General features: G+C 49.8%; 1 protein-coding gene across 2 annotated transcripts in view; it reads left to right on the forward strand.

The window, feature by feature from the left end:
• Positions 1–2,766: 2,766 nt before the first annotated feature.
• The window catches only part of TMCC3 (transmembrane and coiled-coil domain family 3), an 80,851-nt gene continuing 68,568 nt past the window's right edge, over positions 2,767–15,049 (forward strand). For both annotated transcript variants that reach the window (XM_075551168.1, XM_075551169.1), the window contains exon 1: positions 2,767–2,938. In XM_075551168.1, coding sequence (XP_075407283.1) covers positions 2,861–2,938 — 78 coding nt within the window. In that variant the 5' untranslated portion in view covers positions 2,767–2,860. The remainder of the gene's footprint in view (positions 2,939–15,049) is intronic.

Here is a 15,049-nt window from a genome sequence, read left to right on the forward strand (position 1 = left end):
TCAGGGGTTTTCACATATGTCCTTGTATTTTTAGGGCTGATCGTTTTTGCCTTTTGTTAACTTTACATCTGTGGATTCGGGCTGTGTTGTTTTCTGTGGCCTGTGTTTGTTTCTCAACTTCTTCCATATTGATTTTTTTTCTTTTTAAATTCAAGTTCATCCTCTGGCTTATATTTCCACTATTATTTTCTTCCATAAATGCAAGTTTTAAAAATTTAATGTAATCAAACTTTCATGGCTTATGCTTTTAGGGGATCTGCTTTAATTTTTTTTTAAGTTAGGGGGTTTTTGGTGGGGGGGAATCTACTTTTTATGACTTTAAGTCAAAATGTTATTTTCCCATTTTCCTTCTGGCATTTAAAGTTGTACTTCTTCTTCTTTAGATTTTTAATTTACCTAGTATTGGTTTTTACATATGCCATGAGATGAAGACCCAATTTTTGGTTCATATGTGAAAAAGTATCATGTTACATCTTAGCTTCAAAATGTCTAAGTCTTTCCATCCTCCTCAGAGCCAAAGTTAAAGTTCTTAAAATGGCCTGTATGTAATCCACCCCTGGAAACTTTTCTGACTTCATCACATACTGTTCTTCCGGCACACTGACCACTGGCGTTTCCTTGGCCACTCCCAGAATTCCCTGTATCAGGGCCCGGTGTTTTTGCCATTCCCTCTGTCTGTCTGAAATGCTCCGATGTCTCCATAGTTAGCTCCCTCCCTCCTCAGGTGTCTGATCAGCTATCACCTTATAGGAGAGGCCTTCCTTGATCATCCTCTCCAAAATCTTACACACACACATTTGTCATCGCTCTTCTTTGGAAAATCTTACTGAAAAACCCTTTGGGCCTATTGGGGTGTGTGTGTGTGTGTGTGTGTGTGTGTGTGTTGTTTCAAATGGTTCCTTCAATTTATTGAGTGCATTTAGGAATATACAGAGTTCTTTTTGGTTCTTTTAAGTTTAGCCTCTTTATTTTAAAAGATTTCTGGAACATTTTACCTGTTGAATACTTAATATAAGTTCACAATACAAACATCAAAGTTGAAAAGGCTTCCAGACTCACTGCCATCACATCGATTTTGACTCATAGCAACCCTGTGGGACAGGGTAGAACTACCCTTGTGGGTTTCTAAGACTATAACTCTTTATGAGAGTATAAAGTTTCATCTTTCTCCGTTGGAGCAGCTGGTGGTTTTGAACTGCTGACCTTGCAGTTAGCAGCCCAACTCATAACCACTACATTGCCAGGGCTCCATTAAAAAAGTTTGCAGAGTGAAAAATAAGTCTGCCTTTCATCCCTACCTTTTGGATACTTGGTCCCCCTCATCTGGCACCAGGTTCTTATCTGTTTTTCTATCACCCAGAAATATGCATCTATATAAGTATGTATATATACTCCATTTTACATAAATGGTGACATACTACATGTATTATTCTGCATGTTTCTTTTCACTTAACTGTGTGGTGGAGTCATTTGCATAGCCACTCAGAGAACTTCCTCAGTCCAATGACCAGCAGCCAGTTGCCAACAAGGCAAATCCAACTCATGTCCAGTCCAATGTGCCTGGGTAAAACTGTGCACACTAGGATTTGCAACGACTGATTTGCGTCTGGATGGACTCAAACCTCCAACCCTTTGGTTAGCAGACAGCCGTGATGACCATGTGTACCACCCATGGCGTCCCCTTCAGGTAGCATTTGGTAATATTCCCTCGATGGATACATCATACAGTCTCCTAATGAAACGCATTTCAATTGCTCCTGGTTTTTTACTTGATCTTCTAACCACTGCCCCTCAACTCATCTTTAATTAACACTTCACACGACCATCAGTCCTGGTAGTTAACACATTGGGCTGCTAACTGCAAGGTCAGCAGTTGACTCCAAATGAACACATACGATTGTCACTCTCAAGCAGTTCACAGTAAAACTGGAAATATATGTTACTGTAAGCTACTTGATGGGAACCACTGTCTTTTACATATTTCCAATTTTTTTTAGTGAGTGGATGAGTGAGTGGGTAAATGGTGAGTGAGAGAGTGAGTGAGTGAGTGAGTGAGAGAGTGAGAGTGAGTGAGTGAAAGTGAGTGAGAGAGTGAGAGAGTGAGTGAGTGAGTGTGAGTGAAAGAGTGAGTGAGTGAGAGTGAGAGTGAGAGAGTGAGTGAATGAGAGAGAGTGAGAGAGTGAGTGAATGAGAGTGAGTGAGTGAGTGAGAGTGAGTGAGAGAGTGAGTGAGTGAGAGAGTGAGTGAGAGAATGAGTGTGAGAGTGAGTGAGAGAGTGAGTCTATTTCCAGTTTTTCTGTAAATTATTTGATAGTAACCATCGTATCTTTTAATGTCGAGTCTACAAGGGAAAGGACCAATTGGTGGCGGTGGGCAGCGTAGGGGTGGGGTGTGGTGGGGGTGTAAGTAAAAACTCATCTCTGGACCCTCTCCCAGGGTACACGCTCATCAAGTGCATTTTGAAATTGAAAATAACACACAGGAGGCACTTAAGGCAAGCCTCAGCATCTGCCGTAAAAGCCAGTTCTTATAAGCCAATGCACGCTGTAGGTACCCTCCTCTGGAGAACGGGAGGCCAGTGCAGGAGGCGGGGGATCAAGTTTCGCCGGAGCGGGAAGCGGGGAGCTGCACCTGGAGCCGGCTCCGGGCTAGGGGGCGGCGGGGGAGGGCGGGGACTCGCGTCCCGGCTCCGCCTTCCTCGCCTCCGGTTGGCGGCGGCGGCGGCGCAGGGCGGGCGCGCGGGGGGCGGCCCCAGCTGCAGCAGCCCTCGCCGCGCCTCGGCCGCGGCTCCCGGCGAGTCCGAGCCCGGCCGACCGCAGGCGGCCCCGAGAGACGGGAAAGTTCCAGCGCGGGCGTCGAGATGCCGGGGAGCGACACCGCGCTCACCGTGGACCGGACCTACTCGGACCCAGGCCGGCACCACCGCTGCAAGAGCCGGGTGAGCAGCGCGGGGCGGCTGCCGGTGGGGGCGCCGAGCCCCGGGAGGAGCGCGCGGGGCGGGGCGGGGGGCGCCCGCGTCAACTCCCGAGCTCCGCGTTTGCCTGCTGGGCGCCCGGCGCCCGCACGGTCCCCGCCGGCGAGGCTGCAGGGGAACGTCGGAGCCCGGCCCGCGGCCCCGAGCCCCCGGTCTGCCGGCGGGATGGAGCACCGAGCCAAGCCCGGCAGCCCCTCGGGCCCCACAGTCCTCTGTCCCCGAGCGCCCGCCGGGGTCGCCCCGGCCCCCCAGCCCCACCCCCGACGGTCTGCGCCCTGCGCCGGGCCCGTCTCCCTCTCCGCCAGGGAGCGCCCGCCGCGCGAGTGTGGGAATGCGACCCCGCTTTCGAGGCCCGGGTGGGACGCCCCCCTTGCTTGGCTCCTTGGCTGCCGCCGCGTCTCCCGCGAGCCCTCGGAGTTTCAGGGTCCGGGCGCCCGGCCGGCGCGGGGCTGCCCGTCTCCCGCGGCAGCTGCTCGCCGCTCTGCCCAAGTGCAAAGTCAGTCTCGGCGGCGCGGCCGCTCCGGAGTTCCGAGCCGAGCGCTGCGGGCGCCCTCTCCGTCGTTTGCAGCGTAATTTGCTGTTGCTGATTTTGGCTGTGGGCGAAAATAGCTCTTCTGAGCCTGCTGCGGAGTCGGGCGAGCCCTGGAGCGCTTCCTACGAGCGACGGAGGCAGCGAACTGCGCGCGCGCGCGCGCGTCCCCGGGGAGGACGCCTCGGCCCCCCGAGGCCCGAGGCCCTGGCCGGCGGGTTCATTGGCGCGCCTGGACGGGAGACGGACGCGCGGCCCTGCCCGCGGCGGGTGGCCGTGCCGTTTAAAGCAGCACTTCCTCCATCCCGCTGGCATCCCTCCTGGCAGGCACGCTTGACCGAGATCTCGGGTTTGTGTCAGCCTCCCCGGGGAAAGTCCACTGGGAGGCGCGGTGCCCGGCTTCTGGGAGCCGTCGCCGAGCTCAGCCCCCGATGGGAAGAGCCACGGTAAAGGGCAAAGGCTGAGCCGGCGGCTCACGGGGTGCAGCACCTGTGTGGTCAGTCGTGATTTGAAGCAGGGACGGATGGCCGCAGAGTTGTTCACCATTCCGTTATATCTTTTGCACCGTTTTCTTCTTAGCAGATAGTTTGATACAATAAAATTGTGTCGATTTTTTTATACTTGGTTGAATAAGTCTTGCACCTACCCCACTCTTAGTTCCCACCTTCCCAAGAAAAGAGGCAACTCGAAGGTTCTTAGCACTTTGGCGGTAAGAAAAACATCAGTAAAAGGTCTAAGGTTACCTGCACTTAGAAATTTCTAGATGGGTGACTAGTAGTGAACACAGATTAGCGGTGAATCAAAGGTGAAGGTCTTGTCCTAACGCATCACCATTTGGGGAGGGGTGCAATATTGAAGTTGACAGAACATTATGGACGTGAACGAGAGTGGCAGCTTAGGTTCTCTGTTGCCACTCTGAGGGAAGGACCCTGGTGGACGTTAGGTACTGAGCAGGGTTAGAAGCCGGTGGTGGCGCATTCAGAGCTGCTCCGTGTGATCTGCAGAGCTCATGGAATTTTCCGAAACTCACTTCTCTTAACCTGTGAAAGGCGGTGATAACGTTTGGGCCTGGAGTACGTGGATGGAAAATGACAAAGCAAATACCACCGCAACTTAACTGCCCATGTAGATTGTCTCTGCCTTTGCGTTGACCGTTTCCACATTTCTTGTGAAGGTACCCACACTCTATGTGAAATGAGTTGCTGGCTTTTCTTTTTTTCAAAACAAAATATTTCAACAGTTTAATTGGCATATAAGAAGCCCTGGTTGCACAGTGAGTACTCATTGGACCGCTAATGGGAAGGTCAGCAGTTTGAAACCACGAGGCACTCAGCAGGCGAAAGATGAGGCTGTCTACTCCTGTAAAGAGTTCACAGTGGAGGAAAGCCACGGGGGACAGTTCTGCCCTGTCCTGTAGGGTTACCATGACTCAGAATTAACTCAATGGCAGTGAGTTTGAGTGTGTGTGTGTGTGTGTGTGTGTGTGTGTGTGTTACTGATCTATAATGCACATAGCATACAATTCAGTGGTTTAGTCATATTAAAGCAGTTGAGCAGTCGTCTCCACAATTTAATTTTAGGATATTCTCTCCTTGCTTTTACTCTGTTGTTAGCCCCCCATTTTGCCCAGCCTCCCTTGCTCTAACCCTAAGAAACTGTTAACCCAGTTTCTGTGTGCAGGTGTCATATACAGAAGAACGTACGAAAACACAAAGAGGCCCAACAACACAGCAAAACCTTAATTGAAAAGGAAGCAGGAAATACTGAAAACGATCAGAAATCCTGACAGATGTCACACTGCCCCCATTGCTTTGTGAGCATGGGGAGACCCCATTTTTACATAGCCTGTGTATCAAAACGGAGCTGGGTATTGTGGGCACTGGTTCTTCTTGACTGCCTTGTTGCCCAGATACACTCTCAAGAGGCCTGAGAGAAGCAGAGGGAAGTTAGCATTTTCGAAGACCACGCCATAAGTTCTACTGCAGGGTTGTTGGACTTCCTGAGATCCCTAATTAGACTAATTTAAAAACAAAACAGGAACTCATACTCCTAGTCATTTCTGACTCCTAGTGACCCTGAAGGACAGGGAAAACCTGCCCCTGTAACTCTACAAGATTTCGTTACTTTATGAGACTGTAACTGTTTACAAAGTGGAAGGCAGGGGTGGGGTGGGGGGATGTCTTTCCCCCTCAGAGGGGCTGATGGTTTTGAGCTGCTGACCTCTCAGTTGACAGCTCAACTCCTAACCTCTGTGCTCCCAGGTGAACTTTAGCCATCTCAGCTGCCTGTGTTTAGGAGGTTTTTGTTTGTTTGAATTTTATCATCGAACACTGAGGAATAAAGAGAACAAGGGAAAGTGTTATAAGCTCATGTGAACTTTTCTTATGTGAGCTCCTAAGAACTTAGCCGAGGTGGACTCCTCAAGCCATCCTGGGACTGGCGACCTGGAGGCAGCAGTAAGCGTACTTAATGAAGTGGTTGCCCTGTGCAGGGAGCCTGTTCAGTGGGAGCCCTTGAGTTGAGTTTGGACTAACGCTGTAAACACGCTGAAACTGACCGCACTGGAAACACACTGTGCTGTATTAGGACTAAGTTCCTTGTCACTTTCTTTTAGGGAATAAACTCTCACTATAAGCATTCCTTTGTTGGACCATTTGGTGAAGTAGCAACCACAAGAGAAAAAACAAACCCAAAGGAACAAAAAACCCACTGCCACTGAGCCAATTCCTTCTCCCCCAAAATGTTGCCCAGGCTGGAGGTGCCAAGGAAGAAGCGTGGGTTGGCTTGTCAGGGATATGCTGGAAGGCGCTTTGACCCGGCGATTGCATTCTTGGTTACGGAATGGTCATTTTTCTGAGTTGAAAATTGCTGGGCTTGTTGAAGTCTCTAAGACTGGAACAATAACGAGGCACCGTGCTATTTTAACATCTGCAGGAGTCTGTTTTTTACAGCCAGGTGGACTAACCTAGATTCTCCCACCCCACCCCACCCCCTCCTGACACTGAAATGTAACCAGGCAGCATCATTCACAGTTTTAAACGTAATCTTGTAAAACTCAAATTGTGTGTGTTATCTCAGTGCTCATAATATCCCTCTACTTTCAAAGAGAGTACATCATTAGAACCCTACTTTTTACCCAGCTCCCTTGTCCTAGAGCGTTAAAACTACCGTATATACTCGAGTATAAGCAAACCCGAATATCAACTGACGCACCTAATTTTACCACAAAAACTGCATTAAAAATGTGCTTGAAAACTCGGTTTATACACGCGTATACACGGGATCCTTGCTTAAAGAATGCAGGTGATCTGCTCTCTACCGTAACTAGTTCTTATTATTAATGAGTTTTGTGTGGATCCAGGATTGATTCAGTTGGTTGGAATTTTAAATGCCAACCCAAGCCCCTTAGTGTGGAGGTGAACATCTGGGGCTGGAGTCAGGTTGACCTGGACCATATCCCGACTCACTCTTCCCAACTAACTGGCTACTGGGACAAGGTCCTGGCATTCTTAAGCCTCAGCTTCCCATCTGTGGATGTGAACGTAACAGTTCAGTAGTCCAGAACTACTGGGAGTGGAGTGAGTGTGAGTCTTAAATAAGAGGACATTTGTTTAAAAGGAGAAAAAAATGATAGTGTATGTGCACGTCAGGTTGACTCTGTGTGTGTGCGTGTGTGCGTTCTGTTGGTAGCTTATGGAGGCCTGCTGGCCTAGTGGTTAAGGTCTACATTGTTAATCGAAAGATGGGTGGTTTGAACCGACCAGCCACTTTCTGGGAGGAAGAGTTCGGTCGGATGCGGTCTAGATTACGACCCCGAGTCCCCTGTGAGGCAGTTCTAGTCCCTCATAGGGTTGATGGTAATGGGTTGGGTTGCTGACTTGCATCTGGAATGCTTGCCCTTCTCCCTTCTGCCCATTCGGTCAGCAATTCCACTTGGGGATCCGTCTTTGATTTTTCTCTGGAATTGGTTGCTGGGTGATGCCTCACTCATCTCCCTCCTTAATTCAGCCACTTACATGGCCTCACAGGGTGACGGCTGCACCAGCTTCCTCATTGTGCCAGATTTCACCAACTTCCATTATGGTTTGCCTCCAAGGGCCAGGGGGTTGTGCCTCCATGACCACTCTCATTAGACGCTCTCCTGGATAATGAGCTCTTTGCGAGAGTCCTGCCTATTAGCAGTGGGACCATGGACCGACCCTGTGACCATGCTGAGCCTCCACTTCCTCTTCTCCATCACAGGGGTATTGTTAGGAGTCAGTAAAGTAGTGCCTCTGAAATGACTAAGCCTGCTGCTGTAAGAACTCAAAAGTTGGTGTTAGTTTTGTTGGTTGCCATCGGCCACCTCCCAGGGTGAGTGGAAACGGCCTTCCATAGTGGCAGACACCGGCCCGTGTGAAGCAGCGAACTCAGCGGCTTGTGAATACACTTTGAATCCGTGACTTGCTCTGCGATGCCCATTACAGGGCCAGGGCATACGGTGAGTGTGTCTCTTGCCAGATTTCCCTTCACCTTGGGATTCGTGGTTGGACGCGCTCTGTGTTTTCCAGCTGTGCTCTGCTCCAGGATCACCTGCTCTCCCTTCAGAGGAGAACAAATTGCCAGCCACCACCAGCGCAGCTGCTTGTCACTTCCCCTGGCTGCCACCAAGTTGGATTGTAGGATGTATTCTGCTTCAGACTCACTGCCTATACGCTCTCTCGGCCCCCCTGCCCCCCCACCCCGCCCCGCCCAGCCCCGAGGGCAGAAGCCAGCCTGATCGGCAGCAGCGGTGGCAACAAGAAACCCACCAGTCTGGCTTGATGGGAATTGCCAACATCTTGCCTTTGGGGAGGCTGCAGCTTTCGGCCTGCTGTTTCCTAATTGTGTTTTTATGTTTTGAGTGGAGGAGGGTTGGTGAGAAGAGCAGGAAGAGAGCCATGAATCACTCTGTACCGTGAATCAGAGTGAGGACTTCTCATTCCCTCGCAGGGGAACATCAGGGCTGATGATCTGTGTATCAGCCAGCCTCTCCATGGGCCCAGGGCCTTGCTGCTGGAAGGCAAACATGCGGTATGTGTTTCTTGTTCCCTGGGAAGGAGGCAAGACGAAGAACGCAGTGATGAGGCCACAGCCAGCGTGCACCAGTAGTCCGTACTATACGCGTCACGTACTTCCAGTGCACTCTCTCTTAATCCTCTCAGTGCGCATTGTTCCATGGCAGGCGCCTCCAAGGCCCCCAGGCTCAAGCACTTGTGTCTCACCAGGAGAGGTAGAGTAGGATTTGAACCTAGACCTGCCCATCTCCCTGGCTAGTCTCCATAGTGACGACCAGAGAATGGTGGTGGAGTGTCAGGGGATGGTGGTATCCGGCTTCCTGGAGGTTCCAGAATGACACCATGCTCTGATGTCCCTACACTTAGCCGAGCCTTGGCACGCTGCCGTAGTCACTCAGGAATCAGATAACAAATGAGCAACAGTGAGTGACAATTGATAGACTTCTTGTAATGCTTGGGACAGGAGACACGTTCCAGTAGTTTGGGAACATCTCAAAGGCTTGTGATCTAAGGCTGTCACTTTAAGAACGGATCTTCTAGTTTGGTGTTTTGGTGCCAGGAGGGTGAGCACACTGAGGGAGGTGGTTCTTGGTGTGCCCACAGACACGTTTCTCCCTGGTGGACCTCCACGGCTGACCTGTCTGTCCACACATTCTGTTCTCTCAGGCCACATGGTCAGTCACCTAGCGCTCTTTCTGTGAAGGCCCTGTGGTAGAAAGCTGCTTCTTTTGCGTCTTTCCCGCTCATCTCAGCACATCACACTGAGAGGGGGTGCGCGTGCCAGGTCTAGAGTTGCCTGTACTGTATTCGTGGGCAGGTTCCCAGCAAGGAAATGGGCGTTGTAATACTACTTCCCTGAGAGGACTGTGCTGAGCATGAACTGACAAAGCACGTAGAAAACACACGCTAAGTGTTGGCCATCGAGTCAGTTCCCCCTCGTGGGGGCCCTCTGGGGCGAGGGTAGAACTGCCCCGGCCCCTTGGAGTTTCCGAGACTTTAAAACTTTAGAGGAACAGCCTGGTTCTTCTGCCTGAGAGGGGCTAGTGGGCTCGAACCACTGGCCTTGGCAGCCAGCAGCTCCACGTAGAGTCCCCCACTATGCCAGCTGGGCTCCTTGAGGTTAAGACGGGGAGAGAGCAGTAAAAGTACTAACAGGCAGCCTGGCTGCTCTGGCCGTGAAGGGACTGGCTGAGCGGAGACAGCAAGTGTGCTTTCCAGCAGCAGCACTGTGCCTTTACCCCAGAGACTACCTCCTTTCCAGGGCCACTTCCAGAAGGCCATCCCAGCCAGTGCAGGCCTCCTCAGGAAGCTGCAGACGAAATGGCTGGTTGTAAACTTGTATCAACCTCAGGCCCAAGGCCTTGCCAGGAGCCTGTGCCCACTGAAAACATTCTAAAGGATACTTGGAAGCAACTTAAGAACACAGTAGCCTGATGACCACAGCAGAACTCCCTGTGGGACTATAGTCTGACTGGGCAGGAGGCACATGTTTCTCGTCATGTGTAAAGGCCGGGAGTTGGAAAGTTAGATTGGGGATTTACCATGTTAGAAGTGGAAAAGAGGTTTAGAAATCATTTGAGACCATTCATTTTTCAGAAGTAAAAAAAAAAAGTGATGCTTAGCAAGATTGTCAAGCGGTGAAAGGATGTAGCCAATACAGACTATTTGAAACTGACCATTCCAACTTATTTTTATGTCTTAAAATGTATTCATTTATTGCTGCAAATATTTTAACCACTAGGTTAATCACTCAGTGTTTGGAATGGCAGTGCTGATAGGGTGTAGGGTATACATCTCTACCTTAAAATACGCAGCATGAGAGTTTAAAACGATTTTCAGTCGAGATTGTGATTGATGAACAGATTTTTTAAGTGTGTGGATTTTCTAGGTGGAGAAATGTGACTCGGAATGGTTTAATACTTGACTGTTATCCTGAACTGATTTCCATATTTCCTTAGGAGATGGAGAGGTGTGCTCCATCAGTTACTTAGCTGCACTGATTTATTGTCATTTTTAAATAGCCTTTTCTAAGGTCCCTCCTTTCAGAATCACATTTGGTGAAGTGAGGAATTCATCCTTGTCTTGACCTTCCACTTTCTGATAAAAGTTGTTGAAGGGGAAATTACTTGCATACGTATCCGTGTGTGTGTGTGTGTGTGTGTGTGTGTATGCTTGCTTCAGAGCCATGGAATGGCCTCTGAGGCTCTTGGTGCCTGTGACTCGCACTGTGAGGGCATCTTCCAGTGCCAAGTGTTTCTGTCTGGTGTAATTTTCACATGCACCATCCCTAAACTCAAGAAAAAACTTCTGCTCTTGACTACAGGAGAAAAAAACAAATCACATGCTCCACTACTGGGGGGACTTGGTCTATTGAGAGAAGAATGCCAGCCTCCTTAAAGGTGCCTCCCTGACTCCTGCCACATACTGACTTAATGAGCCCAACCCGTGTGACTTTACTGCATAATGAGAGATTTCCACAAGCTCCTCACAGTTGACAAGTCAGACTTAATCTATCCTCCCAGTCTCCCCACCAACATCTCCCCCCCACCCCATTCCTGGTTACTGCTCTCCTCACACACCCCATCCTCCCATCCAGATCCCTGGTATGCTCCATCATCACCAAGCATTCACCCCGCATCCGTGAATTACAACATCCTCTGGAGTTGCTCTCCTGCCCTGGGCTGGCGGCCCCAGGACCTCTGTTTTAGCTCATCTCTGGCTCTTGAGGAATAGTGGAGTGCTTCGGGATATGAGTCTGGAATCAGATTGGAGTGTCAGCCACTCCCCTTCCAGCTGTGGGAGCAGCCATGAGAAGTGAGGTCAGGAAACCAATGTATCACAGCACTTGTTGTTCTGACGTGGAGTCATTCATCATTTACCACCGAGTTTCCCAACTTCTGTCTTCCCACGCCTCCTACACGCAGCTTCACACCACCTGCACTGCTGTTTGTTGAATACTTCTGTCTACATTAAGTCACTTGTATAAGACTTTATTTCTTAAAGTACCAATGCTCCTGTTCTGGCTAGGTCCTGCTTGAGCCTCAGGCCTGGAGTGCTCAATCAAAGAGGAGGCTGGCCAATGTTGGAGAGAGTAGAGATCTCCCAGCAGTAAACTGACCCTTCTGAGCTGGATCAACTGGATTGGACTGAGGATTGAAAAAGTGACTCACAGACTCTGCATAGTTTCATGCCCTGAGATCCTGTTTTAGTATATTATTTCTCCTCTGCCCTTTTTAAACTACTTCTTATAAACCCACTGACTAGAAGATGCTTAGGAACATTTTCCCCCTCCTTGATTATGAAAATTTAGATAATGGGGTTTTGGCTGGCAGGAAAAGGTCCAGGTGTGGCCGAGCTCAACAAGATATTTGCTTATCTTTCTGTCTTCTCATCTCTTGACTTTGGTTCCCTTCCCTAATTTGTGTTCCCTGGCCCCACTTTAAAAAGGAGCCCAAATGGTGCTGTGGCTTAGACATTGGGCTGCTAGCCAACCATGAGGTCAGGAGTTCAAGTCTCCCAGCTGCTTCTCAGGAGAAAGATGGACCTCTCTGCGCCTGGGAAGATTCACGGTCTGGATGTTTGCGTTGGCCCCGTGATTCTCAAAGGACTCAATGGCAGTAGGTTTGGTTGGGGAGGGGTGGGGGTAGGGTGGGTTTGGTCTCACTTGAGACTAAATGTTTGTGCATATACATATTCATGCATGTCCTGCAAGCTACCTTTAAATCCTTCATGTACCAAATGGAGTGTAGCTCAATGTCTTTAACTTAATCTAGATAAATGTTATTTGATATTGGGAAAAGACGAAGCTCACTCTGGTGAGATGAGCCGAAGGTCGACTTGTCGGGGTAGCCATAGTCGAAAGAGTCTGGAAAATTGAGGGATGTGCTGGCTGCTGGCGGCCAAGTTTCTCTGTGTGTCATCTTTAGTTTCCTGGTGACCTGAGAGAAACTGAGGCTGAAGAGTGGAACATAACCCGCAAGATGTGATTCTTGGAGGATGTCAGGCAAGAGCAGATAGTGTGTGGAGAAGAAATGGAGGCTGTTTTTCTGAAGCAAGGTTGAACCTCATTAAGATGTGTTGAGTGGGCTGTGACACACGAAAAGGCTGCAGCCACACACCAACGTTCAGATGGAAGGACTTATTCACAAATGCAGTGCACCCTGCCTGAACACTGGTCTCTACAGAAACAGACTAGTTTTCACTCCAGCTGTGCGCTGGGGCCAAAGTCCCCTCTCTGTGTCATTGTAAAGATGGTGTAATCATCCGGAAGGCCAGGGACTTGACTCGGAATAGTCCGTGGTGTACTATTTTAATCTCACTAATTGGAACAGGTGGCCTCTATTTGGGACTGAATCACTAGTTGGCATAAATTTCAACTTATCTGACAATATGAAATCCATTCAGAAAGAGCTGCTCAGGCTGTGTGCTAGCATCAGGCAAAGGGCTAGAAAGCCTGCATTGAAAATCCCCGAAGATGATGTCAGAGAACAGTCAAATGACCCTGACCAGACACGCCCCACTGCCGTACAGTGATCTTCTCTAGGGCGTCCGAGTCTGGGAGTCCTCAGGGGAGACCCTCATCTTTCTCCCCGGGAGCAGCTAGTGGTTTCTTGAGCCACCAACCTTGCCGTTAGCAGCCCAAAGCTTACCTTCCAGCACCACAAGGGCTCCCCAGAGAAACCTCCCTCTCACTGCCACCAGGGCCACTCTGACAGGGTAGAACTGCCTTGAGGGGCAAGGGGGGGTGGGTTGTTGAGACTTTAACTCTCTACAGGAATAGGAAGCCTCCTCTTGCTCCTGCAGAGCGCCTGGTGGCTTCAAACTGCTAGCCTCAAAGTTAGCAGCCCAGCGTACCTCCAGGGTAGTCACTATTTGCTTCCTTTATTTGAGGTCTCTATGCTGCGTGTAGCGCTAGTGAAAGATCTGGTTGAGTGCAGCATGTCTAGATGCTTGAGGAGAGGACTTGTAAGTCTTTCTTCAGGTGACGAAAACGTCATTTAAGTATGACCTTTCAATCTGCCCTATAAGGTAACTTCATTTAAGAGTGCTTCACGTTGTCTTCGTGGCTTCTTTGTTTTGTTTTATAAGTAGTAACACACTCTCAGGCATGAGGGGAAAGTGTGTGACCCTAAGTCCACACGACGAGTTACCTTAAGATACTTCTAGTGGCCTCTAAGGTGGTCCCCAGATAATAGACTTCTCTAACTGGTACATTACTTAATATTAAATGTTTGCCCTGAATACTGCCTTGTTTTAAATCGTACAAGACAGCAGAATACCAAGGAGCTGATACCAAGGGCTCAAGCAGAAAGAAAATATTTTGAAAATGGTGGTGGCAACATATGTACAAATGTGCTTGACACAGTGGATGGACGGACGGATTGTGATAAGAGCTGTAAAAGCCCCCAATAAAATGATTTTTTTAAAGGACAGAATCCCTGCTTAGTGCAGCTCCCAGAGCCTCTTCTCTGGCCCTCTTCATTCACCCATCCTCAGCCCTGCTGTCCTTCCCCTGTGGGTCTCCCTGGATGCCTGCCATGTTCTTTCTCATAGAGCCTGGGACGTAGCCAGCACTCCGTGGATGCTGGCTACATGCGTGCCTCTGGAATGCTGTGAGATCAGGAAATGGAAAGCATGGGCCATGCTTCATCCATTTCAACAGCTCTGGTGGAGGTTCAGTGGTGAAATCCTCGCCTTCCGTGAGGGGACCCGGGTTTGAATCCCGGCCAGGGAGCCTGGTGTGCAGCCAGCACCCATCTCTCTGCGGAGGCGTGTGTGTGGTTGCTACAATACTGAACATTTAAGACCAAATAAGAAGAAAGACTTGGTGAGCCACTTCCAAAAATTAGTCATTGATAACCCGGTGGCTCCAGTGGCCTGCTCCTCAGCTGACCACGAGCACGGTGTAGACCCAGCCGGCCTCTTGTTCCTCTGTGCCCGCCGTCACCGGGAGTCAGGGGCCAACTTGAAGGCAGCTGCGAACAAATTTGTTTTGAAAACAAAATGTCCATATCAGTGAAAGAAAAATTCTTTTGCGTTAAGTTTGGTGCCCATGAGCCCCACAGCCTCAACAAATACCTTTCCCTGCAGGACGTGGTGCTACCGCCCCTGGAGCTCTGAGTCCTTTGAAAGCCCTCTTGCCAAGAGAGCACTGTAAATGGCCCGAGTGTGCGTCAGGATCTTCAGCAGCGATGTTCAGCATGCTCCACTCACTCAGGAGAGCTCTTCAGGATGCTGGAAACAGGTGGTGGAGCATTCAGTGTAAATAAGAGAACTCAGTACTCGCTGGGTAGCACACAGGTAGTACACGAGTGAGCCCCTGAATGGGAGAGAGGGCTCATACTTTAACTGAGGGGTCTGCAGCCCAATGGTCTTGGCAGATACCATTCAGTGAGCACCCTTAAATTGGCTGGCACCTGAGGTAAACTTTGGTTTGCTTTCTACAAGGGATATTGCTCGATAATTTGCCTATGTCAAGAGGTTTTACAAGCATGGTACCTTTTCCAAACG

This window comes from Tenrec ecaudatus, chromosome 6 (assembly GCF_050624435.1).
Source record: "Tenrec ecaudatus isolate mTenEca1 chromosome 6, mTenEca1.hap1, whole genome shotgun sequence".
Lineage (NCBI taxonomy): Eukaryota > Metazoa > Chordata > Mammalia > Afrosoricida > Tenrecidae > Tenrec > Tenrec ecaudatus.